General features: G+C 43.6%; 1 protein-coding gene across 1 annotated transcript in view; it reads right to left on the bottom strand.

Moving 5' to 3' along the window:
- ARHGAP20 (Rho GTPase activating protein 20) overlaps positions 1 to 25022 on the bottom strand; it is a 127205-nt gene that overhangs the window by 92208 nt on the left and 9975 nt on the right. The window contains exon 2 of the mRNA XM_066582139.1: positions 1741 to 1826. Within this exon, the coding sequence (XP_066438236.1) occupies positions 1741 to 1826 (86 nt within the window). The remainder of the gene's footprint in view (positions 1 to 1740; positions 1827 to 25022) is intronic.

Here is a 25022-nt window from a genome sequence, read left to right on the forward strand (position 1 = left end):
GACCGCCCAACGAGGCCACCCGTCACTGCTCCAGGCTCTCGGCGACCGTTGGTCGCTGGGAGCGAGGAGATTTTAAATTTCCTGTGCTCCCCGACTCCTGCACATGTGTCCGGTGTTTTGCCGGCGGTCGCATGCGCAGAATCAGGGAACGTTCACGGAAGAAGATTGTGTCGGGGCGCAAATACGGAGGCCTCCGGTAAAAAGTTTCATCTCCTCTCACCGATCGCATCGGTGAGGGGAGATGAACCTTCACCTTTTTTTTACTTTTACGTGATCGCCATTATCCATTGGATAACGGCGAACACGTGATCAGGAACCACTCACCGCGGTGAAATCTCGTGAAATCTCCAGGCTCTCGGCTAAGTTTTGTAGCCAGGAGCAGGGAGATTTTAAATTACCATGGCTTTTGCGCATGCACCTGCCATATTGGCGACGGGCGCGTGCGCAGAAGCTGGGGTAAGGTCCGCGGATAAATCCGCGGGCCTTAGGTACGTCATTTCATCCTCCCTCACGGATATGATCCGTGGGGGGAGATGAAACGCAAGTTTTTTAAACTTTTTAAAACTTTTTTTATTTAACTTTTTGCACTTTTTTTTTTTACTTTTTACCCCTTTTTTATTTTTATTTTTTAACTTTTTGCACTTTTTTTTTTACTTTAAATGATCACTGTCATCCATTGGATGACAGTGATCATGTCCCCAGTGACATCCCTCTGCTCTTGGCTACACATGGCAGCCAAGAGCAGAGGGATTTTGAATTTCCCGGGGCTCGAGCCCCTCTGTGCACGCGCCCGATGTCAATCATCGGGCGCGCATGCGCAGACCGGGATTTCGGGTCCCGGGACATCGGGACATCGCAGAGGACCGGGGGTGAGTATTTTCACCTCCCCTCATGGATCCGATCCATGAGGGGAGGTGAAACCTTACTTTTTTTTTACTTTTTCAACTTTTTCGCGATCGCCGCTATCTGATCGATAGCGGCGATCGCGGGCCCGGGGACCGCTCACAGCGGTCCCCGGTAACACCTCCTGGCTCCCGGCTACCTTCAGGAGCCGAGAACCAGGAGATTTTAAATTTGCCGGGGGCTCCCGGGCTTCTGCGCATGCGCGTGACGTCATTGTCTGGCGCGCATGCGCAGAAGGCCGCCGGCGGGTCCGGGAGGACGAGATCTCCGTGGGACACCGCCGACAAGCCGGGTAAGTAATTTCAGCTGCCCTGGTGGAGCCGATCCAGCAGGGCAGCTGAAAAACTAACTTTTTTGACAGTTTTCTTTACTTTTTTGCGATCGGCGCTAGCCATTGGCTAGCGCCGATCGCAATGCCGGGGGGGACTGCCCGCATCCTGGGATGACAGCTCCATGCTGTCGGCTACCTGCGGGCACCGACAGCATGGAGCTGTCACGTCCTCAGGCAAGTGGGCATTAATCCAAAGAGGATGCATAAAACTACGTCCTCTAGGATTTAGGCCCACTTTCTGAGGACGTAGTTTCCCGATGGGGCAGTCGTTAAGGGGTTAATCAATCAGCCTTGTTACTCTGCAAGAAACCTCACCCATTGATGTAGAGAGTCATGAATGTGTTACGGCATATAATAAACCTCTAAATATACATATGTGCAGAGATAGCAGAGCTGAATGTGTTACTTTGCAGAGCTATGATCATCCGATACACTTTGATATTACCATGATCTGAGCCAAACAGCAAAACCACCACTGTATATAATAAATAGGATTTATCACTTACTTGTTTATGGTCCTTGACTTGTTGAGGGCTTTACTTAACACTAGTGATGGAGCAGATTGACGTCTTTGTGCTAAGCTCTTCATTTTCTGCAAAATATGAAAGAAATTATTTGCTTTTTGGGGGGCAAATTACGGTCTTCACCATTCTCATCTCTAGAAGAAAAGACAAAGGAAAACCAGCTACATCTAATACACACTATTCCACCAAAAGTAATTGAACCCCTGAACAAGGATAACCCGTATTTTTTTTTTATAGGTTAATACTTTGTGGGGCCTCTTTTGGCCCTAATGACATTGGATACTTTCCCTAGCATATTTTCTACTAACATCTGATATACAACTGGTATTTCCCTCCATTCATCCTGCAAACGTCCGGCAAGTTCTCTCAAAGAAGATGGGCGCTGTTCATATTTCCTGATCCGACATTCCAGTTCATCCCAAGGATGTTCAGTAGGGTTAAGGTCGAGACTCTGTGCAGCCAGTCCAATCATGAAACATCAAGATCCTCAAGCCAATATAAAACAGCTTTAGATTTGTGACAAGGCACGTAGTCTTGTTGAAAGTATTGCCACATTGTGGGCAGCATATTATGGTCTAGGATGTCAAGGTACTTCTCTGTGTTCATGGTTCTTGCCACTAAAACCAATGACCAATTACTTTTGGTAGGATAGTGTATATACAAGCTCATTCCACTGTACAGATCCAAATTAATCAAATATATTATTGCCTTCTTCTGGATCAACATAGCTATATTTTAAAAAAGACGGAATATGTATTTTTAAAACGGGTTGCCAAATGAAGACAAGTTATTCTCTAAAAGCCACATTGACAAAACAGCTGAGTATGGATCCTGGTTTAAGAGGGTATCGGCAAGTTACATTTTTTTTTTTTTAAATTAGGTATATGTTGTTTTAAGACGAAATTATATGGTAGTTGTACAGGAGGCTCAGAGAGGGAGTCTGGAAGAGGAAGTTGTACACTGATCTCTCAAGTAAGAAAATGGGTTTGTGCGAGCTCCTCTACCCAGGTAGAAGGGAACAACCACTATTGGTCCATGTACTACCATATCTCAAGCACCGAGTTTTGGAGAGAAGTGTGCTGCAGTATCATGAAGGGGTCCAAACCAAAAGTGAACCAGAATGCCTTCTCTGAGCCAACTATCATTTACAGCACAAGTAAAGAGGAACATTCTGTGTGTGTTCTGAATGAATAACCATGTTCCAGTTCTGCTGCATGGATAAAGAGTTGGTCTACTTCCCTCACCCGCACCCTGCGATACAGTCCCTTTGTCCAGCACATTTCCAGGCATATTCGCTAGTACAATTTATTTTATTTTTTTAAAGTCACACTGCGCATGTTTATGTGTGTGATACGCGGGCATGCGCAGTGCACTTGCGGCCATACACGGTCTCTGTCGGCAGAGCCAGTGTTTACCAACACAGCGATATCGCAGCTTTATAAAAAATAAAAAACACTAGTGGATTGAAGCCCTTACAGGTAAAGAGAAGGGAGTCATAGATCCCCCCTCAGGCCTATACCCTGGAATAGTTGGGGTCCTGATGACCCTGGACCTGTATTACAGGAACTCCCTACGATCTGCCGTTAACTTTGGTAAGTGAAGTATTACATGCCAGCTATTTCAATGAATGGCTTGTAATGCATTTTGATTTACGTGTAGGTCTTTATTCTTCACACACAGTTCAGAGAAAGCTTTATGACTTAACATGTGTTCTCCTCTTGTTGTAATGCTATGCTCCAGGGGCCAATGTTATATTGGGAATTGCAGTGGTTCTCAGGTATTCTGTCCAATATAATGCTAGGGAATAGTGGTCCCAGACGCCATATCAGTGCAGAACCTGACAGTAGCTAGCCATAATCAGCGTAAGAACGCAAGGGCGTGAACACATCACATAGCTTTATGTCTATGTGAGCTATGTGCAGGGCTAGTTTCCTGCTAAGATGAGGTTATAGTAGTTGACAAGAATGTGCGCAGTTGATGGAGACTGTGTGAAAACCGTGAAAGGACACCAGTAAAACCTAGTAGGGTTATCTGGTGTCTGAGCCATTGCTGGATACGCACACCTGCTACGAACACCTTCCCCTTGGTCAAGTGATGCAACAGAACGGGCCAGGCAGAAGACTGTCAGTCTTCAGCAGCCGAGGCACCAAATTTATCAGGACTGTGACCCGGGCAGAGGGCAATGTGTCTGACATAGTTGGAAAAAGAAAAAGACCACTGACTGGGCACCAAATAACTGGGTGGAGAGAAAGAGGGAAGACTACATTGAATGATAACCCTAAGACCGGGCTCATCTCACAGCGAGATATACGCGTGCGGCATGCAGTCAGTATGCAATGACATTGTGCACTGGTTGCGTGCCACTCATTGCCATACACAATTTTGGTGTGTATGCTCGCGTAATAGGCGCCAAGATATGACATGTTGTGATTTTTCTTGCGCGTGTATTTCACACAAGTCGTGTAAGTGGCAAAATGGCAGCCTAGGTCAGAATGGCAAGCAACTGCCCTGTCTTTACAGGCTGACCACATAATACATAGATGGACTGTGTCTTCCAGACAGGGCATCCTATTCTGGCTTATGGAGCTGAGTCCTAAGCATGGGACCTCCTACTAGGGCATATTTACAGGGGTTTTCTTCATGGCACAACCCCATTAACCTCACTCTGTAAAAATGTGGAATTGCATATCACAATATTCAAGACAATCTTTATACCTGAAGAGCTCATTCTATTCTTCCAGACACAACTGTGTTGACTCAACTAATGAGAATGAAATCTTCTGCCTTCTAAATGTATATGTAGAGAAACAAATCCTCACTCCACTAATATTTTGTCTTTAGGGTTAAGAAAACTCATTCACTTGAATGTGCTGTCCAACCCAAGACAAGAATGTAAAGGGAAAACAAATGTGTGTATGGGAGCCAAATGGGCCTTCATTTTTGATGCATATGCAGTCATGGTTCACGTATGTATAGATGAACCCTCCATACATTTTCATAACAATGTGACTTTTTCCCTAGTTTGTTTCTTTCTCAGTCTTTAGTTCGGACTCACAAGCATATTTTTACAAGCATTTTACATTTTATTACAAGCACGAGTTTTGAGTGCATAATATGCGGTACCAATCTTACATTGACTTGGAGTTGTGACTCTCACACAGCACGTGAAATGCAAGCGCAAAAAATAACATAATATTTGCCAAGATGGTGCATGCTAAGTACATACACGCCAAGATATTTTATGGGGATTGTCGACATGCGGAAGATACATGTGTGGATAAGAGACAGACCTTAGCGTAAATAACACACCAAAAGTTGTGAGACAGTAACAAATATTGTGTAGGACCACCTCTAACCTGGCAAAGTGCAGCAACTCAACAAGTACCACAAGTGGATGGAAGCCATCGGGAGGAATGTTGAGACATACCATCTGCATAGCCAGCTACAGCTATGTGGTATTTGTAGGTGCTGGATCTTCACCACATCCCATGAATGCTCAATCGGGCTCCTGTTGGGCAAATATGCAAGCCACACTATTCGTAAAAACTTTCCAGAATGCTCCTTAAACTAATTCTGGACAACATGGGGCCAAGGGCACAGTGCATTATGCTGCTAGAATATCACATCATTGTGGGTGTACATGAAGCCCATAAAGGGCTGCAAATGATCACCAAGCAGTGAAACGTAGCAGACACTGGTCAATGACGTGTTTGGGTAGAGTGCTGGACCAACCCATGCCATGGGAACACACCCCACACCAATAAGGAACCACCACCAGCCTACACAGCACCTTATTGACAACTGGGGTCCATAACTTCATGGGGTCTGTGCCACAAACAAACCATATCACAAGCCTGAAACAGTTAGAGTTGTAACTTTTCAGACCATGCCACATGTTGCCAGTCTTCTAGGGTCAAGTTAACAACCTCATGAACCCAGGAGAGGTGATGTGTCTGGTGTTGTGGTGTCAACAGAGGCATTCTTGTGTGTCTTCTGCGCACATATCCAATAAAAGCTAAAGAACACAGCGCTCACACGCAGGATGTGCATGTAGGGCCTCCTACATTGAATGTGGATGTTAATTCTGCAAGAGTCGCTTGTTTGTTCACATGACCAATTCTATCGAGGCATTGCCAATCACCATCATTGAGCACCCATGGGTAGCCACCGTGCTGTCCACTATGGGCAGTAATGCCTTCAATCATGAATTCCCCTTAGGCTACCTCCACACTTCCTGTGTCTCTGAGTTGCACCCAAGAGGCACGGGCGCAACTTGCATCGGACACCACGAAGACACATGTCCGTGTGCTGTACAATACACGAATGGCAGCCATATTGCCATGCATTTGCATGTCCTACTTCTCATTTGTGATACATACAAAATAGGGCATGCAAAGAGTTTTTTCATGTGAATACATAATAAGGGTCCATATGTTGTCCAAGTGTCAGACTTTTAACGTATGATACATGGATAAATAAAAACAAAAAAACGCAAGTGTGTTGGAGGCCTTACAGACATGACACAATGGATCAAAAAAAATGGCACCCACTATCATGTCTTGTTCGAACTCCGATAATTCATATCACCTTGCCATGAGCACGCTGACTGGTGTTCAAACTCACAAGTTAACACCTCACAACTTAAACATTGTGGATGTATCCAAGCTGTCACCTGAAATAACACCAATCATTTTGCATAATGCTATCCCGGGACTTTTGTCATGTCAGTGTATATATATTGGCTAGATAGAAAGTATATTTGCCTCCCGGATGTCACACAATTGTCCCATAGATGTATAGGCCTTATCCTGGTCAAGGCAGAGAGGCTTAGTGGCACATTTCTTTGTACCCATCACCTGGGGCTTTAGTTATGAAGCTACAATACGTACATTCAGCTTGACCCAATATATAAATGATAGATGGGGAGGAGTATCTACCAACCATTTAACTTGCAGAAAATTAAACACCATGGACCGTAGGTGCAACTCTTAACTAGACAAATCATTAAGGCAAAGGAATTAACCCAATTCTTCTTTATTAGTTAATGAAACAACCAGTGTTAATGCATTGAGGAAGAAGCTGTTGCTTCCGCCACCTTCTGCATGCGGGTTTCCGATGTCAGGCGCTGCTAGCGGCTGCTGTGTGTCCGGTATGAAGACATCTTCGTACGCACTAGGGAATTATATCTTTCCAGGGAATGCTGAAGATGGCGTCAGCAGCAGTGTTGACAAAGGTCTAATCATTCAAAACCTGGTAGCAGAAACATGTCCATGCGCAAAATAGCAACACTTAATACAGCCATTTTCTATGGAAGAGCTGCATCTCCGAAACGCGTTGATAATGGCAGTTTTATTAAGTAATAAAGAAGAATCCGGTTATTCCCATCACTCAATGATTGTTCTGGTTAAAAGGGTTGTGCCTAGGGTCCATTGGTTACATTATTGTGCCCCATTATATACGGTGCCAAAACTTGGACTGGCAGTAACTCACATTCCATCTGAAAAATTATTTTTCCTTCATCACTTGTATCATATTCTTAGCAGACGTCACTCCACCCACCTTTTCTCTACCAGCCAATTAACGGAACAATACACGACAGGAATAATCCATCCGTTCCAACCTACATTGGGCTCTATTGTAGACGTCAGGCCAAAGCCGGCCTACAAACATTTGATCTGATCATGATCTCGCTTCCCACAATCTTTTATTATTAGTATCCTTTTTCCAACCAGATGAACCGCAGGGGTCTCATTCTTAAGATTCTCGCTATTTAAGAGCTTGCAACCCCTTGTAGAGTAGTTCGATGCAGCTGATCCCCCACTGAGAATTTTTTTTTAGGAGTACTTGAATTCTTCCCGCTAGTGAAGTCACCCTCTTCAGGAGAATAAGCCAATTCATTATCATTATGAGGACAGAGAGCTAATGAGACGTGACTGCTATATCCAACTATTGTGCATTAATAACATTGCTTGGACTTCATTGTACTCTTAATGAGCCGTAGCCACTCTGGAGTTTTTAGGATGCGTAACTATTTACATCTGCTATTGCTGGAAATTGATCTTGCGCCATCTATATCAGAGGGCCTGAGACTTCAATGAATGAGGGGTGCTTCAGCACCAGTCTTCAGCCTATGAGCTTAAAAAGGAAATCTGTGTTAGAAAATGATCTATTGCTTAAATCAAAAATTTCAGATTAGAAAAAGCGAGGGAAAAAAATTGTAATTGCTTTTTTATATTGTGTTCCATGTCTTTATATGAAAATAAGGTTACAAAAGGCTAACACTTCCTTTGTTGTCAGCTTGAGTGTTCCACACTGGGGTCAGGCTCAGCAGTCATCAATCATAATCACTGGCAGGATTACAATGAAAAGCAACACCCCTCACCTCTGTTATAAAGCTTGAAGCAGATAATGAAAGATCACAACTGAAAATAGGATGTGGACACAGCTCACCTTCTTCCCTACCCTGCACAGGTGACTTTTGCATATATCATGCTCACAACATTCTCCCATAGAAGTCATTTTCTGAAAGAAACTTTATACAGCAGATAACACAGGATTTGCCATTGATAAGTAATGGGGACAGCTTTACCTCCTCCTCCTCCCTGCACGGGTAACTTTTGTAAATTTCTTAGAACATAAAAAAACTGATTAGAAATAGAGTTTCGTTATAGATGGTTAATTAGTAATAAACAATAAGGTGAGATATTCCTTTTAAACTCATTCATACTTTTATGTATAGGGACAAGATGAGGACCCATTCAAATGGCTTATATCACTTGGGGTATAAGCTTTTATTTCGTGGGAAGCTTTTTTTAACTGAATAATTTATTTACATTTTAGAACCAGTTATAAAATATAGTGACTAAATACACAGAATGATTTCCTACATACAATATTTAAGATTAACTTTTCTGTTCATTTAACAATCAGGTTGCTTGCCTCTATGGAAATTAAGCAAGTGTAGTGTCCCAGAACAACATCCTGGTCCCCTCCATAATTGTCATATGTATTGTCTCATGTGGATGCACTGTGCAAAGCTACCATGTCATTTTCTGTCTGTGTGTTGCATAGCTGCGGCGTCTGTGGGTTAACATTACTAAAAACATTGCCTGTCAGCTCTGTCTGCTGAATGTATCTATTCTCTTAGGTCATGTGGTATAAGTAAAGGTATAAATGTGAGTGTCTGAGAGCAGGAAGAGGTCTTCCATCTTGTCTACCTGAGTGTGCTAACACAGAGCTGCGTGGAAGCGCTTTTAGCTTCCATGTAGGTGAAGATGGAGGAGGAAGAGCGACTACCCATAGCGTCTGGCGAGTGGATGTGAGAGGAGCAAGTCTCTTCCAGAGAGAGCGTACTACATTAGTTTACTAAAAACAGGTACCTATTCACAACACAGGCGTTCTTCCTGTGCGGCCATCTGTCATTAGGATCACTGCACAGAGGTACGTAATTGTGACACCACATGGATGCTGTGCGAAGTGTATTTAGGCTAAGCAGTGATCTTGAGTAATATTGTCTGCCAGAGTGTTTGTGGGGTGACCCCTACCCTTTTCCTCCTGCAAAGTGTACCCAATTCCAGGACCGGTGACATATAGATAACGTGGACTACAGGGCCGTATTGTTCCTGTATATCCTCCCTACCTCTGAGCTCTAGCCTGTAACTGCTACAAGTGAATTATACCTGTAATTACCCGTTTTACAAAGTTTATTCAAGTAAAGTTATACCGGGCCTTAACTGCTCCTAAGGACCCGAGGTACTGCATACAAGTCTCCATGTTATTTACGCCGCCGCATAGATTAACGGTGTGTGGGAATGGTGGCGTCATGAGGAATATCTACTACAACCCCCATAATCCCTTTATTTGCACTCCCAGCCAAAAGGAGTGTCGAAGCTTGGCCGGCAATCTACACTGGCCTTGGCAGGGTGTCATCCCTCTGGAACCAGAGCATGGTAAGTACCACCATGACACGTCAGCACTTCACCCTACCAGCTCTTCACTTTAGCCAGGTGCCCAGGGTCATGTGAATTACAGTCACATTTCAGGTAGTTTGCAAAATGGTGTTGTTACATGCTCTTAAGTTTTGTAAGGCTGGTGGCGCTATAGAGAGGTTAGTAAACCCTGCATAGCCAGGGCCTGGTAGGAGCAGACCTCCGGACGAGTCTGCAGCAGAGAAGGGAAGACGTTCGTTCTAGATCCAGCTAACTGTGTGACTATAAACAACAGTCGTATTCTCAAGTAAAAAGGCCCAGTAGAGAAAAGTCTAGCAGCAAAGAAAGCAGACTGGGTTCTAAAGCCCATTAGAGACACGTAATGCTTCCCTGTGCTGACTTGACCAGTGGCAGTGAAAGACCCATAGTCACCAGCCTGTCTGAAAAGTTGGACTGTAAGGTGTACTTGCTAAAAGAATGCCAACTAAAGTTTCACATCCACGGTATTCAATCTTTCTTTGGGATGCAGCGATTTGCAGTCACAGCCTCGAACCTCTGGTGAATTGAACGATATAAGTTAACCCTTTCCAATCCACTGTCTGACCTTTGAAGACAATATGATTTAAAGCTGTACAGCTCCGATGTTGGAAGACATCCATCGGGGTTCTCTTACTGTATATTGCCAGCCTCTCTGCTGTCGGAGCCTATACAACGTGTCACCTCATGCAGTACTGGCTTTAGCCAGCATATAGCGCCCTAGTATAACAGCAGAAAAAGAATAAGCCCCCTAGGAAAACCAGGATAGAAATTGGATTGGAAAGAGTTAATATAGGCAGTTAGCATGGTTTCCTTGCAGCGCCGGAGTCCTGGGTTCAAGTCAACCCAGCACAACATCTACATGGAGTTTTCAATGTTTTCGCCTACGTACTTGCGTAGGTTTCCTCCCACACTTCAAAAACCTACTAATAACTGAATTTTGATTGTGGGCCCCAATGGGTATAAGGCGTGATGTAATCTCTGTACAGCATAGGGGAATATGTATGCACTATACAGTATAAATGAGTAATAAAGGAAATTATTAACTATCTTTGCCTGTAAGATCGTTATCATCCAAGTGAAACAAATATTGTCTTTCTACTCAGAATGACTTCCTATATAGCATGTAGGAACAATGCGGCCACTTTAAAAGAGATATTTTGCTTAGAAAAACAAAATTTTCAAAAATACTATCAGGACAATATGAGTTAGCAGATGGGGTATCAGAAGCAGAGTATCTCAATCTAGAGAACCGACACATCCATACATTATCTGGACAACTGACTGATTCTATGAACACTATGTAATGTTTCATTACACCTGTGGGGGTGCTGCAAGGAAATAGAACGCTTGCTCCACCACAGGTTGCAGCTGATTATTTTGGTCCCAGTCATGACACCCACGATCAGTTACTTTTCAGAGGACCTTCTAAGAAAAAGGAAATTCTTTAAAAGTGGACAACCCCTGTATGTCTAGATATATTTATAAAGTTGTTTTTCTCAAGGTCGTGCAATGACTCAAGCAAAACGGTTGGCTTATTTCATCTCCACCCATTCCCTTTAACATGCACGGAGCACCTGAGGTTGAAAAACATTTAATGCATACCATAATAATATAATACATTTTTCTTCAATATAGCTGACTTGGAAGAAATCACAGACGTATTTTATTTCCCCGGAGAACTACTATTTGGCAGTAAAGTGGAATCAGCAAAAACAAGCATCCAAAACATACATCAGACTAGACAGCTGTACAGAAACTGACCGATCTACTGCTCACTTCAGGTTTATGCTATTAGCTTATTCACTGTGACCTGTGTTCACCTATCCTCTATTATTATCATTACTTGACCCAATATGGGATGACCCTAAAAATTCTCAACTTTCAGACTTTGCTTTGTAGGTAGGTTGAAGAAAATATTAGCAAATTGTATTAATAATAATTGCCTGTTAGGCTGATATTAAGTGAACCCGGCGAGCAGAAGAGATGCGGATATACGGTAGAGCGGGAGAGTCATAATTCACATTACCTTTGGCTTCCTTGTAAGTCTGTCATCAGCCTATAGACTGTTTTATGACAGTTTAAAGTCTATGTTCCATAGACGGATAAAATATAAATCATAAGTTGTCAAACTATAGTCTACCAATGGGGTTTACAATCTGAAGCTGTCTATACATCTTGAGTAGCTGTCAAAAATGTTCCCCCGATTGCCCCCAAAGCATGAATGCTGAATTCAGCCAAATGTTCTTACGTTTTCAATGAGGATATTGGAGAAACTGCAGCCAGACAGCTCTAGCGGTAGCTTATCTCCAGGAGGAACAAAAGAATTGGATGTTAAAGCGATCCTCAGGTCCAGGACAAACCGAAATTGCTGTACCGCCTCTGATTGCCTAATACACATTGTGCACTGTTAGTATATCAGTAATCTAAGACACTGTACACTGGTCTGATAGGCCGGCCCTGATCATGTGATCAGCACTGGCCAATCAAAGCAGCGTTTAGTGTCTTAAGCTACCTGTGTATTGATAGTTCATTGTGTGCATGAGTTAGTCAAAGTAGATGTGCGGCCTTCTTGGTTTGTTCAGGACCGGAGGGTAACTAAAATGCAAGAGGCCGAATGTTTCTTACTCACCCACCACATAATTTGTCAGGGAAAAGTTAGGAGCCCCCCCCCCCCCCCCCCCACTTAACAAAACAAAAATTATCCTATTCTGCCAAAATCGTCAGGTTTGGATTATGGCTTAATGTGTACAGGTGCCCTTTAGGACTGCAGAATATGTTAGAACTAGGGGCTTAATTATAGGGGGTGCAGAGGATGCGTTTGCACCTGGGCCCAGGAGCCTTAGGGGGCCCATAAGGCCCCTCTTCTCCATATAGGGAGCCCAGTACTAAGAACAAAGAATTATAGTTGGGGTCCCTGCTACAGGTTTTGCATTGGGGCCCAGAACCTTTAAGTTACGCCTCTGGTTAGCGCCACTATAGAATATATATATATATAAAATTTCTTATGCAGCAAGGCAAAAATTTTGAAGCAGAATTCCATCTTTGATCCTCATTTTACAGTTTATATATAGCATTATTTTACATGAAAAGTTAAGCAAGTCATGCTTAACCCATCATGCCATATTGTCAGCCCCTATGTAAACGTAACATGCATTTCTATTTATTCTCAATGGACAAGGAACCGACAGAAAATAAATGGTTTCAAAGAACAGTCATGGTAGACCCGAGTGTGTCTAGGAATGTGGTTTACAGTTCGCTGCCTTGGAACGCAATCTGCAGTGTTTCTAGCCATTTTATACACACCCTCCTCCTAATTACTTGGGTGGAGACCTACTTTTTTTCCTTTTTGCAAAGCAGAAAAACTAATGCATCCTGAACATATTAGCCGACATTAGATTGGCCTTTTTCTTTCACCAGTTTAAAGGGAAAAGAAAGGTTGGAGTGGATTGTACCAAAATTATTAGAAGGTGCACAGCTTTTAATACATTTGGCACATTGAAGACTGCCTAAAGAGCCAGAACTGAAATCTATGTAATGAGCAAGTATAGATTTCTGCCATTTTCTCGCTTTCCTGCTAATAAATCTCTTTACGGGTGGACACCCACTAGCGATAGTTTTCCCTGCGATGCGACAGCGATGATTATGAAACCAATGATTTTCAATGGTTTCATACTCATTTGCGATTTTTCAGTACACCTCCTGAAAGGGCTGGGCTGTGCTGATAGGCTGAGCGCTCAGCCAATTACAGGCAGCGCTAAACTATTTATCAACGAATGGCTAAGTGCTCAGCCAATCAGCACAACCCTTTCAGGAGGCAGGGATTTTAAAATCCCCACCTGCTGAAAGAGTTTCACAGCAGTGCAGGGGAGCCAGCCGGAGAACACGCCTGAGCGGCGGACAGGTGAGTATATAATTTTTATTTATTTTTCCACCTGCTAGGGATAATTTTCAGGGAAGGGCTTATATTTCAAGCCCTTCCCTGAAAATCATGCTGTGGTGGTTGCCCACTGCTTTTAATGGGGCCGGCAGCAGCACAAGAAAAAAAAAAAACCCTAGTGGATGTTGTCCACCATAACAGACCAAAGACACTTTTTCTGGCACTTTCCATAATTCTTTAAAAAGTTTACCGCATGTCTAGCTTTATAAACTAATCTTCATTTTTCTGTCATAATTCTTCTAAAATGAGAAATTAAGCAACTCTACATTACCTCACGATTAAAGATTTCCTCTAGTTTCCATAGCTCCTATCCAGACCAATGTGTTCATGTATTTTCTGTGGTCATAATAGGACATACCCTGCAGCCACTGCACCTCCAAGATCAATGATGGGGTACCAAATTTTGACTAGGAGCACAAAATTAGACCTTAGTGCCCAATTATGTTGCAGCGACCAAGGCACAAGGCAGACCACTGAGGAGATGGCAAGGTAGCAGTTAGGGATGTCACAGTGGCACTTCCAATTCCTCCCCTGAGGAGAGTCCACACACAGTTACCTTGAGAAACTCAGTTTCTGGGAACGGTCAACAACTAGAACTTTACTTGCAGATAGATTATCTGGATACACGCTCACAATTCTTTGTGGGGGATTTCACACACCAGTCCAGGAAGAATAAGAAAGGAGGTCAGGGAGGAAAACACATGATGACATTGGTCCTACGGTCCAAGTTATCTGTATGACTCCGCCCCTGGATACACACACTCCAGAGGAGGACAAGGACACTCCACTGACACTCACTTGCTGACGGCTTCAATACACCACACGGCGGATTCTTTTCTCTTCTACCTCTCTCTTTCTCTCTCTCTTAGGGTAGGGGTCCTGGAATCAGACCATCGGGGTACCTCTCTTCCTCTTACATTCTTCACCACATGAGGGTTGAAGGTACCCCCATGTGGCTGGCACTCACTCTCCATACCCAACCGTACAAGAATGGAACTCTCTAAGTTGCACCTTGCACTCACATATATCTTGCATACTCACGTGACAACACAAATTGTTACATTTTCCAGACATATCCCAGACATTAGCCTCATGCATGCTGCAGCTGTGCAATATACATAACTGGTGACAGGGCAATTTGCACAATGCATCCACACTGAAGACATGATATTTACAACAGGTATGGAGGAGCCAGTTATGGGCATTTCAGGCCACTACAATGTGAGCAAAGTTTATAACAGAATGGAAAAAAACCTTTACAACCCCTTTAAATATACACAACAAAATACAAATACTACCACATTACAAGATGTCAATCTTATAGAAATCCTCAGTAAATGCACAAGGATGCCAGGAGTTTAAAGTGCTGGAGAAACTGCAAACTCTGGATATGCTAGGAAGTTTTATGGCACCTGCCTGTGAAAATCCAAAATTTGATCACAACCTGCATTGTACACTAAATTCAGTCAACGTCTTGGACAGAGCTTCATGCGGTTTGAACGCCTCTGTTTAAAGGTAAGTTACTGACTGAAGACGGAGGCTGATCTGACAAGAATGTTGACATATGTTGGAAACAGAATAAATCAAGAGACGTGCATGACACACCACAAATAGAAGAAAAAAGTGTGCAAATATCAGGGGGAGAGTGGAAATTTCCTCACAAATAAAATATCTTGACTAAAAATGAATGAATTTGGCAGCAGTATTGTACGAGCTCGATCCTCCCGTTAATGTCACTGGGTCTGCCATACTGTAAATGATAGCAGCATACACAAATATTACTGATGGATGGTCTAATACTGATATATTTAAAGGGGTGCTTCTGTCTTAAGCATTTATGGCATATCCACATTTGAGCCCATCACTTAAGCACTCATCTACTGAGAGAAGGAGGGTCCAATTATAATTGATGAACAAGTAGCAACACTTACAATTTAGGTTTGTCAATTAAATCTATAAGAGTTAAAGTGGGGAAAAAAAGGTCTAGTTCTGGAGGGCAGTACCGTTTCACCTTGTGGAGAGTATATCATCCCAGTATATCATGGCTTTAAAAAAAAAAAAAAAAAAAAAAATCACACAATGCTCCTTGGGAAAAAAGTTATACCATTACTGTAGAAGATTGAGATTGCCTCTGCAGTGCCACCTATTGGAGGGCAGTTACAATACAACTCAATATCTGACCTTTTAACAGAACTTGCACCATGATGCCTATAAATAGCAAGAATAAAATATAAAAAAAAATAAAAAGTTTGCAATAGTCTCACTTTATTGCCACACTTTCTACACCAATAGGCATAACCTGAAGCAGTTCGACCCCAGTGCAAAGTCTGTTACGGGGCCCCGCAAATATAATGCTGTACAGTTCTCCTACAGAGGAGAGACCTTATGAGCCCCGCTAAGGTTCCAGGGCCCAGGTGCGATCACATCCTCTGCAGTCATTATAGTTAAGGCCCATCTACACCCACCACTAGTCTGCTTGTTTCAGTCTTATTCTCTGTGTAGATGCTGACAGAGAATTTTGTTACAATGGTATCTAGTCTAAAAAGTCTTTGATCAGATTCACCTAGAAGGCAAATTTTTATGTTCCAAAAAAAAGTAATAAAATGTAAAAATGTTTGTGTCTGGGGTCCAGGAGGTTTGACTCAGTGATGGGTTGTCTGGATTAGATGAAACTCTGTACACCAAGGGATGGGGGTCCCAGGGCAAAATGTAAAAAAAAAAAAAAAAAAAAAAAAAAAAATGGGACTCTTTTAGAGATTGTTAAAACTGGCCATAGACAATAGAGTCCGACCAACTAAAACTGATGATTTTGGCATGCCAGGGTAATCATCTAATGTGCGCAGTGGTTAACTGAAACACCTGAGATGGTAGGAGCTAAGAACTGGGCAGTTGGATTTCAATTGCCTGATCCTTTTGTTCTTGGGAGGTTCTCTCCCCTCTCTGAAGGCAGAACACATGTACGCTCAGTTAAGTCAAACGTAAATGTATAGGATAGGCAAGATAGCTGTCGGCTGAAGGAGTGTTTGGCCAACAACTATCCTGTGTGTGGAAGAATGTTTCCTTTCACTGACAGCAAGATATCTTGAATAAGGAGAGGAATGAAATTACAAATGTATTCATAAGTAGTAATGAGCGATTTATGGAATAATAGTTGTGTCGGTATCAGGCAGATTTCATGAAAATTATTGTGAAATCGGGAAGTCCGTTTCCAGCTTCCATTAAAGTCAAGAGGATTAAAAATCGGGTTCACCAATTTGCCCTCCAGAAGGTCCCCAATGCAGCCAAAGAACTCCCCTCCAATTGCATGGGAATACAGCCCTACTGGGAACACTGTGCTCCTTCCAAAAATTGGTCAAAACAGTGTACAGTGGTGTAGGTGTCAATCGTAGCACAGAGGTCTCACTGAAAACCAAAGAAGATCCACGTGAGGCCTCCTAGATCAAACGTTGCACCAATGAAGACAGCAGGTGTGCTGCTTGTTTTTAAAGCAATGTCAGAGATTTTACGAGAAATTTCGCCAGGGGAAAAACACTCAAGCACGGGCGTGCTTCAAGGAACAACAGCATATAGGCACTCATGTGAAAGAAGCCTGAAGCTGCTAAATAAATCACATGGTTGCTGTAGAAACTACCCTTAGAGAGTGACTGCCCTTTTTTCAAAAAGCTTGACAAAATGTTAGAGTGACATGTCAAAAGTCTTGATCAGTGGAGTGAGGTTGCCGAGACCTCCTGGTGCACTAATGCATTGTGAACCAATGTACGCCGGCAGTGGCTGCATGGACTCCTATGGGAGCCTATGCAGCTGCGGAGAAGGGAGAAGCGTGACTGCTAAACTCTTACCCCCTTCTCTCCGACCCTTGCCCGCTGTTTACAATGAGAGGGGGCGGGGCAGAGCCAAGCTCCATGCCCTTCCATTGCTGGCTGCCGACAAGGGGCGGAGAGAGAGCTGGAGATTAGCACACTAGCTCCTACCTCGTCATGCTCCTCCCCTTGCAGAGAGCCGGCGAAGAGGAGGGAAGGGGGAGAACAGTTTAGCAGAGCTAAGCTAAACGTTAGATTTGTGCGCCTGTTCATGAGTTTTTATGGCGCCGGCGGGCGCATGACAAAACGCCTATGGCCGTGTGAATCCACCCTTAAGCTTGTCAGACAGTGTTAACTGGTGTCAATCACACAGGCTGCACTTCCATGAATATTCAACAAGTCTCACAATTGATGATTGACTACGTTGGGGAATTGAGTAACTGAATGCAGTTTACATAAATTTTCATTTTATAAGTTAGATCAAAAGTAACATTTTTCTTTCACAGGCAGACCTTTTATATATGCTTTATTAGTGCATAAGAACGTTCTAGGTTTTGGTTCACCCTCTGTTTACCGGATTGGAAAGCCACTAACAAAAAGCAGCTCTTGCACTGGAAGACCTGTTGCACCCATTCATCATAATGGCAGACAGGTAGTAACTGCTGCCAGGAAAAGGTTTAGGACGTTGCTGCTTCCTGGGGCGAGTAGGGCTGACTACTGAGGGGTTCTGAAGTCAGATCAAATCACCTAGTTCACAAGCTGGCTTAAGTTTCAAATGAGGGTTGTTGTAAAAGGACAAAAATTATATTATAATTATCCAACTCTATGCAAAACATGAAAATTCTAGTTTGGCGTCCATATACCTTCTTATCCTTACCAGGATGTCGAGATGACGGGGGCAGCTTATGGGATACTCACACTGTAGTTAAGATTTCCCTGTGGTCACCAATTATTTTCCAGCCCAATAAAAGAACAGGCTTAAAGGCCATCTACACGGGATGATTATAGCGCAAAATTCATTCAAACAAATGAAAATGCGTGATAATTGTCAAGTCCAAATGCAAAGCCATTTTTTATTATTCGTTTACCTTTCATTTGTCGCTCGCTTTCAAACAACATAAAACTCACCGCTGATTCGCTAACTTCTCGCTGTGTCTAAACGCTCCCCGCTCAGCGAGAAGCAAGCGATACTCAGTGGTGATTTGCCTGTCTAAACGCTCTACACAAGCGCAAACAGCTAGCGGTTACATCGCCCACTTGTGCAGATTGTTTAGGTGACAGTCGTCCCATGTAAATGGAGCATTACGTGAAAATAGATTTGCTTTATATTTACTGGGGTCTTTTATGTCCGCATATTGAGGGCTTTTTGGTGGGATTCTCACACTGCAAATCCAGACACAGAAGGAACATTCTGATCACTATCCCTAATAAGACAGTGGAATTGAATCAAGTCACAATTGTCTCAATAGCCTTGTAAATACTATAATAGATAAAGAAATTCACCCATATCCCAGTGGCAACTTGAAGCAGTGTCCAGATTAGTGCTGAGCAAACTGAAACAGTAGAGTCCGGTTTCAGGTTGAACTTGGCTAAAGGCAAGTTCGGCGAGCACCCTAACCTTGGGCAGTGTGTCTCAGAGGAAAGACGACGAGAAGCAGAAAGATGAGGACAAATGAAAAAGGAGAAGGAAAAACCAAAAAATGAGAATAACAAATTGCTAAGGAGAAAAAAAAACAACCAAAAAACAGTATAAGGAAAAAGAACCTTTTATTCTTTTTCTCCAATAACTTTGCCTCAAAAAAGTAGTTAGATACACTCCTAGGTGACCCAAGCGTATTATACAGGACTTTTATGGCTCTTATACTCCTAAAGGGCTTATGCAGACGACCGTATAGCAGCCGCGTATTCACGCCAGCCGATATACGGCGTCGCTCTCTGCAGGGAGAGGAGGCTGGAAAAGCCAGGAGTAGTGCATTGAGCAACCAACCCCCTCTCCGCCCCTCAGTACTATTTGCAATGGGAGGGGGCGGGACGGGGACGGAGCCAACTCCCGGGACTTAGCCCCGCTCATTGCAAATAGTGCCGAGGGGCAGAGAGGGGGCGGGAGCTCCGTGCACTGCTCCCGGCTCTTCCAGTCTTCTCCCCCTGCAGAGAGGGACGCCGTATATCGGCCGGCGTGAATACCCGGCCGATAAAAGTTTGTCTGAATAAGCCCTAAAATTGATGTATATGTACAATTCTGTTTCGGCTTTAACTAATTTGGTTTGACAAATTTTTCCAAAATGTTAAGTTCAGTCCAAACTTTTCAAAGCTTCACTTATGACTAGTCCAGAGTGTAAGAATGGCTCCATACGGACAAGGGGAAAAAAAAAACAAAAAAAAAACGCCAGCTGCGATAGTCAGTAAAAAAAAACTGAATACGAAACCAATGATGCCAAATTGAGGCGATAAAAAACCGTGGCATGGTCAATCTTTCTGCGATGTGCGAAGTTCTATCTCCCATGTATTCCTATGGAGGCTTCTTTTTATCACAGCACAAACACTACAAACACGTTGTGATGCAATGAGATTTTAACATTACAAAGTCCCATCAACTTTTGCAATAAAAAAAATTGTGCGATTTTATCGCGGACGGCAGCAATGCGGGATTATTCACCAAAAAAAAAGAAAAAAAAGCATCGCTGAAGCTTATAAATGGTAGTGAATAAAAGATGTGATTTTCTCGTGGCAAAATCGCGATCACCCATGTGGAGTCAGCCTAAGGATCCCAACAAACAAAACTTCATATCCCAGCTTCCACTGTGAGGATGACATAAAATGACTTGCAATTGACTTATACAATACACTTTTGATCCCAGCAGTGTGCTAAAGTCCAGCAATCATGACATTTTATATGGTGACCTTGTTCTCCATTTGGATTGCTTACAAGAAGTAATAATGCAATTTCCCAATATCATATTCAAAGTGCCTCCAAAATTGGACATATGAGGGATTATTACTGTGACTTGGCAAAGTAGACTCTTGGGACATAATGGAGGCATCAGCAATAAACCAATATGCAGTGTCATGCCTAGTGCAGAACCTTGGCTGGGTGCAGATGATCTACAGGCCCAATTCACCTCAACCACCAGTCCAATTAAGTGGGAGGAAGAGCTGAACTGGAGGGACATAGGTCTTTTTTCAGTCTAACATACTATGTTACTCTGTCACTATGATGGGAAGGGTGTTCCTTGTACCTCACAAGTTTTATTTAAAAACTTGTATGAACATTACATGTGTGCCGCTGTGCTCGCACTCCTGGAAGTCCTGTCCCGCCTCCAGCACCTTCTTTCTCCTTTGCTCACTCCGTGACTTCTGTCCATAGGAAGCACACACACGCTTCCACCCAGTCTCTTAAAGGGCCGGTATACACTCCCATAACTTGTCTGCCTCCAATCCGGTCATGTACCTGCTATATTAGGCATTTACACTTTAGGGTGGATACCCAAGCAATTTGGTCTCCTGCTGCTATTTGCTTATTCTTTTTCTGACTCCTGCGCTCCATGACCTCGACTCTGTTTACTGGACTTTGTTATTGCTCACTGCTCACCATGGCCTTTTGCCTGGACCTCATTGTTGCCATGTGCTGCCAGCACTGACCATTGCAATTTCTCTGGATAAGTTCCTGTTCACACCATCAGGTTCTGCACTTCGACCCTGTGCACCTGTCAGAATCCACATTACTGGAACGATTTGTGAAAGTAAAAGTTTAGGGGCCCTGCAGCAAAGACTGTATGCCACTTGGAGGAGTTGAGAGTAAATACCAGGGCTTCTCAGGTGCTGTCAAACTGGTGTGTGGCAAGGAAGATCCACATCCACCAGTAGTGAATGGGAACTTTGCCTGTAATACCGAGCTTTGACCACCGCAGTAGGAACAGAGCTGTCTACACCCTGCAGAAAGCAACTCAATACATGAACACACTTGGCCTGGCGGGCAGCTGATCATCAGGGATCCCTGGCAGCAGACCTCTACTCATCTGCTATTGATGCACATAGGCCATAAATAGTTTACAACTAGACAACCCTATTTAATGGAAACATCTTTGACCATTTAGCCCTTTGATAAGTCATTAATACCGTGACTTACTTTTCTCCCCACACTGTGGGCAATTACTCAATGTGATCAATACAAGACATGAATGTCTTGAATACCTGTATGTTAGTGCTTTAGTTCTATTGTGCCTTCGATAACAATCAAATCACATTTAATCAGTAAACAGTGCAGGAATCCAGATAATTCCAGAGGGTTCTCTTCCGTTTTCTTGCTACTGTACAGATGTAGCAAAGTTTTACTTAACATTAGAGATGAGCGAACGTACTCGGATAGGCACTACTCGTCCGAGTAATGTGCCTTATCCGAGTACCTCCCCGCTCGTGCTGAAAGGTTCGGGTGCCAGCGGGGAGCTGCAGGGGAGAGCGGGGAGGAACGGAGGGGAGATCTTTCTCTCCTTCTCTCCCGCCCGCTCTGCCCCGCTCCCCGCTGCGACTCACCTGTCAGCAGCGGCAGCTCCCGAACCTTTCAGCACGAGCGGGGAGGTACTCGGATAAGGCACATTACTCGGACGAGTAGTGCCTATCCAAGTACGTTCGCTCATCTCTACTTAACATGTTAACCTGTTACACGCAGCTTTTTCTTGCCCCTTCAATAGCTTTTGTTGGTTAAGATACCCTAACCTGCTTTAAAAAGTTATCTTATCAGGGTTGGGTTAAGTCTTGCTACATTTGTATCTCAGAGATTCACGTTTTCCCAAATACCTTAAGACCGCTTTCACACGGCGCGACATAATCGTGCGATTTTCTCGTAACACGACAGTGCTACAAATCGCATGTATGTGAAGCCCGTGCTTTCCAATGGGTTCCTTCATATTAGCAAGATTTGGTAGGCTGCTATATTGCGGAAAAAAAATAAATGTAGCTGAGGTTTGCAATGTTTTGTAGACTCTGTTTCCCTATGGATCCTTCCTTTATGCTGCCACGCATGAAGTCACGGTTTTTGTGCGGTGCAACTTTTACAGTATGAGGTTCTACGGTTTATCCCTAAAATAAGCCCTAGTTGCATTAAAAACAGAATACATTACCTAACAAGCACTGTCCTCTCCGCCGCACTTCTCCTCTGGCAGTTCCACTGCACTTGTTTGTAGTCTGGAGCCACCACTTCCTGGTCAAGGAGTTCAAAAATCCCATCTGCAGGAAGCACTGGCTCCACGGTGCTTAAGCACCAATCACAGCCAACACTCGATGAATCAATCACAGCCAGCACTTCCTGGCGGTGGGATTTTTGAACCCCCTGACCAGGAAGTGGAGGCTAAAGACTACAGACAAGTGCGGCGGAGGGGACAGTGCCAGTTAGGTAATGTATTGGCTTTTTTATGCAGCTAGGGCTTATTTTGGGGGTAGGGCTTATATTTCAAGCCCCCCCCCCCCATCCCATCAAAAGAGCAACAAAATCACGACATCGTAGCAAGAAAACGCAGCAATATCGCACAGAACACAGCTGAGATATCGCTGTCGCCCATGTGAAAGTGGCCTAAAGGGGTTCAATACTATTTATGAAAGGGTAGTAGCTGCCTAATCCACATTTTGCCCGAGTGTACTAGACTTTTGGATAGTGCAGGAAGTGGGTCAAATGCTGTATTGTAGATATTAGTCAGTCATGTAGTCATCTGTCACGCTAAAGCCTACATTATACTGTGTTTATGAATAATTAATATTCCATTTTGTGACGCAGCAAATGCCAAAATACAATTTAATGTTACTGCAGAAAATAGGAACAGATTAACTATGTAGTAAAACAGAACCCAGACAATGAACTTCAAGCTAAACATCATAAACCTGTTACTGCATCATAGACGGTGGTCGTGTGTCGTAGGTGGCGGGTTGAAACTCCCAAGCTGCATTGCTTATTACTTTTGGAAATTCTTGCCCCCTTGTAATGCTAGCGTAATATACACTCTGTTATAAAATATCAGGCAGATAGAAGGAGTGGTCGTTCGGCTGTAAAACTTTGCATGCAGTTACTTCTCATGCCCTTTTACCCAGAACGACATTAGTTCCAGAAAAATCCTTCAAACGAGCGACCGTGAATGCTAAGCGTTCAATCGAAAAGCAGCCAACAACCGAACGATGAACGATATTGTTAACTTTTCGATCAACAGTCCTTTTATGCAGGCATTAAAAAAAAAGGGGTTGTCTCATTCACTAACTTTTCAGTTTTAAGGCCTCTTTCACATGGGCTACAAATGTGCGAGATTTTGTAGCGATGTGACATGGCTACAAAATGCATGTATGTGAAGCCCATGGTTTCCAATGGTTTCTTTCAGGCTACAAACCATCTCTGATGTGTAAGAACCCATTGGAAACCATGAGCCTCACATGCAAGCGCTTTGTAGTGATGTTGCATCGCTACAAAATCTTGCGATTTTGCAGCCTGTGTGAAAGAGGGTGAGGCCTAATAGTCAGGCTTGTGAGGCCTAATAGTGATCGATCATTCTCATTCACTAACACAGTGAATAGGAACAACTGAACAATTTCTCGTTTGAACGAGCCAACAATGTGTCTACCTGTATAAATAGGCTGCCCGAACAAACTCCGACATCATTCACTTGTTCAAAAGAGAAACCACTCATCTAAACATACCCGCAGGCAGATATGCAGTAATTGGATGAACGGTCTTGTCACCTGAGGCCCTAAAAGGGGTTACCCCCTTGGCCTATAAACGGCTCTCGGTGGCTCCTTGTGTGTAATGACCTCTTTTTCTGCTTGTGTAGAGCTTGTTGACGACTAGATGCCTCTACGAGGCAATCAAAGAAATTTTGCCCAGTTAAAGAGTTTGGGAGGGGACAACTTATTGGAATGAGAGAAGCTGGATGGTCGTATGGACCAATTGCTGCCACCTGGGCTGTTCTGACCAGACTGTTAGGTGTTGGGACCAGTGGATCTGTGAGGGTGCACACACACGGCTTCTGGGTGCAGGACACCCTTGACAGACCACCAGTAAAAGGTTATCTTCTGATTGTCTGACAAGCACAAGCAACCCCAACTATTTTATTGCCTGACAACACAGGTGGCACCATCCTTACACCCATGTGGCTGCCAGAGCAAACTACAGGCGCTTGACTAAAGGACAATTGGTCTCATGGCACCCATTACGTGTACTGTGTTTGATACCCACCCTCGTTTGCAGTGGTGTTGTGAACGACTGAGTGGAACCTGTCTGTCTTCAGCGAAGAATCTAGGTTTAGTTTGGGCACAGACGATGGCCATGTTCGTGTCTTGAGACCTCGGGGTAGGCGCTTCAATCCTGCCTTTGCTGTCGAGCGGCACAATGCCCCCACTGCTGGTGTTATAGTTTGGGGTGGGGGGTTTCACATATAGCAGTCGGCCACCCTTAGTAGTGGTACAAGGGATAATGACAGCTCAGCACTATGTTCTGGACATCCTGCAGCCACATGTGTTCCTCTCAGTGTCTGCCAAGAGGCATTTTCCAGCAGGATAATGCTCGGCTGCACACACAAGGGGGTC

This window comes from Eleutherodactylus coqui, chromosome 1 (assembly GCF_035609145.1).
Source record: "Eleutherodactylus coqui strain aEleCoq1 chromosome 1, aEleCoq1.hap1, whole genome shotgun sequence".
Taxonomy (NCBI): domain Eukaryota; kingdom Metazoa; phylum Chordata; class Amphibia; order Anura; family Eleutherodactylidae; genus Eleutherodactylus; species Eleutherodactylus coqui.